The sequence below is a fragment of the Panicum virgatum genome, chromosome 8N (genome assembly GCF_016808335.1).
Source record: "Panicum virgatum strain AP13 chromosome 8N, P.virgatum_v5, whole genome shotgun sequence".
Classification (NCBI taxonomy): Eukaryota; Viridiplantae; Streptophyta; class Magnoliopsida; order Poales; family Poaceae; genus Panicum; species Panicum virgatum.
In genome coordinates, this window is record NC_053152.1 from 10,994,876 (window position 1) to 10,997,058 (window position 2,183).

A 2,183-nucleotide genomic window follows, 5' to 3' on the forward strand; every position below is an offset into this window, starting at 1 on the left:
CTATTTCTGTTACCTTCAAGCCTTTGAACTCGGCGGGAAGCATCTTCGACTACTCCCTATCAGGCTAGTACTCAGGCAGCTTTGCTTTTCCTAGGACGGTGTTCCCACCCTGGTAACATCTCCGTGCTCCTGTTCAGGCAGGTACTCGGGCAATTTCTGTTACCTTTGAGCCTTTGAACTCGGCAAGAAGCATCCCTGACTACTCCCTACCAGGTTAGTACTCTGGCAGCTTAGTTCGTCTTGGGACATTACTCCCACATGGTAGGAGAAACCACAAATTGTCACCGGCACTCGATCAACTTACGATTGCGGATTACAAGTCCAAGCCATGAGCAACCGCATCTACATCCATGAGATACCCGCATTGTGGCATGCTATGCGCATATGGTAATCTACACTGTTGAACTCGTACGACTATAGAACATTATGAGTATGCAAGGATTGAAGACCACATTCTGAAAGAATATTACACATATCAAATAGTGGCAAAAGTTTTATACAAAGCAAGTTCCTACATTGAAGTACACAACTACTTCCTCAAGGGTTTCTTCTTTGAGACATCTTTTAACCATGTTGGAACTTGTTTCAATCGTTCCAACACGGACCTAGAGTCCACAACGCCAGGATGAGGGGGCTACACCATATCAACAACGACACGAGCCGCCTCCTCCTGGTCAAAGATCTCTAGATCCCTCCTCTCCTTGTCGCAGTTTCAGCTTCTGGATGGTGTTCATGTTCTCGGCAAGCTTTTTGTCAGCACCATCAAGCTGTTGTTTGATGGTTTTCTTGTACTCTTCAAGATCTGCATTGGATTGTCGCAGTTCTGCGCAATCTCGAAGAGCTTGATCTCTCTCTCTCTCCTGCAGAGCAAGATCACAAAGCATATAAAACAAAAGAGAAACAACAATAGTACAAGTACTATTTAGAATGCTCAGAATAGATACTCACTCTGGACTCGAGCTAGTTCCTCCTGGTACTGACTTGAAGTACTCGCAGCGCCAAGGACCCCACCACTCTCGCGAGCAGTAGCCAACTGCCTCCTGAGCTCAGCAATTACAACACCTTTTTCTTCAAGTTCCTGCTTCAGCACAGGAACTGGCTGGAGGCCTTCAGACTTCACAGCCAAGATTGATGATTTGACTCGGAGCGCAGGATTACTCTTTGCACATGCCAAACATAAGAGTTATACAAAAATATAGCCACGAAGGCATCAAAGTGACTACATATAACAAAACAAGGCAATACCTTGTGGTGTTTGTACACTCGTCGCAGCGAGTTCAACATATTGTGGCAAAGATCTTCATCAAGCAGATCATCCTCGATCAGCCCAACGGGGATCTCATTCACCGACTCGGGGGGAGACACCTTTGGGGCTGAAGTCCCCAGTGGACCTGACCTTGGGGGTGGCACGCCTTGGTGAGAAGATTGTTCCGCTGACCAAGTAGGACCCCTATCTCCCACCTCCTCCACATCCGTCGTTTCAGCAGCAGCAGAGGGAGGTGAAGTCCTTGCCAGAGCAGGCATCCCTGCATCGGGTGCCGCCACCTCTATGGCCTCATCCATGGGGCCCTGAGCCGAAGCAGCCGACGGCACTCTAACCAGTTGCAGGTTCAATTCGGCCACACTCCTGCATAACACAAAATTAAAAAGGAGTTCATCTGGAAAAGTATTGACTACTTTTCAGGTAAAAAACATACGTCTTTGCCCTTTTGACGATAAGTTTCCTAGGTACCTGCAGCACCCTCCGCATCGGACCAGTGCTAGTCGCGGGGGGTGTAGGACTCGGAGCAGGAGTGGATGTACTCGGAGTACCTGCAGTACCACTCGTGTCCTGGCCCACTATTGCACCAGGAGCACTTGAAGGGGCTGGAACCCTACAAAACAACACAAAAGTCAGAAACTACTCGTCACAATACAATCACAGTTCATCATGAGGGACTAACCTTTCCTCGCGGCTTTCGCATGAAGGATTGTCTCTTCCGCGTGGCTGACGACCACCGTCCCCTAATGACTCGTCTGATGATGTCAATGGATCTTCTTCAATTATTGGCGCATCTTCAAAGCTGATGGCCACAGGTTGGTGGAAAGTTCCATGGCTCTTTGTGGTAACAGAGTCGGGGATGGGTGCATCGCTCTTGAATACCCCCACATCCGCCTTCACAAGACAAGAAATTCATGATGAA

The 2,183-nt window shown here is 48.5% G+C and overlaps 1 protein-coding gene across 1 annotated transcript; it reads right to left on the bottom strand.

The window, feature by feature from the left end:
- Window positions 1-674: 674 nt before the first annotated feature.
- LOC120684777 lies at window positions 675-1,957 on the bottom strand. The gene is made up of 3 exons (XM_039966655.1): window positions 1,246-1,957; window positions 949-1,159; window positions 675-802 (listed from the first exon to the last, which is right to left on the bottom strand). Exons 1-3 carry the CDS (start codon window positions 1,561-1,563, stop codon window positions 675-677), a joined length of 657 nt encoding a protein of 218 aa, XP_039822589.1. The 5' UTR covers window positions 1,564-1,957.
- Between the last annotated feature and the right edge of the window lie 226 nt (window positions 1,958-2,183).

Coding starts and splice junctions, on each gene's coding strand:
- LOC120684777 (XM_039966655.1), bottom strand. CDS start 1,563: ATGGATGAGGCCATAGAGGTGGCGGCACCCGATGCAGGGATGCCTGCT. Junction 1,160..1,245: donor GAGTGTACAAACACCACAAG/GTATTGCCTTGT, acceptor GCATGTGCAAAG/AGTAATCCTGCGCTCCGAGT. Junction 803..948: donor GGAACTAGCTCGAGTCCAGA/GTGAGTATCTAT, acceptor AATCCAATGCAG/ATCTTGAAGAGTACAAGAAA.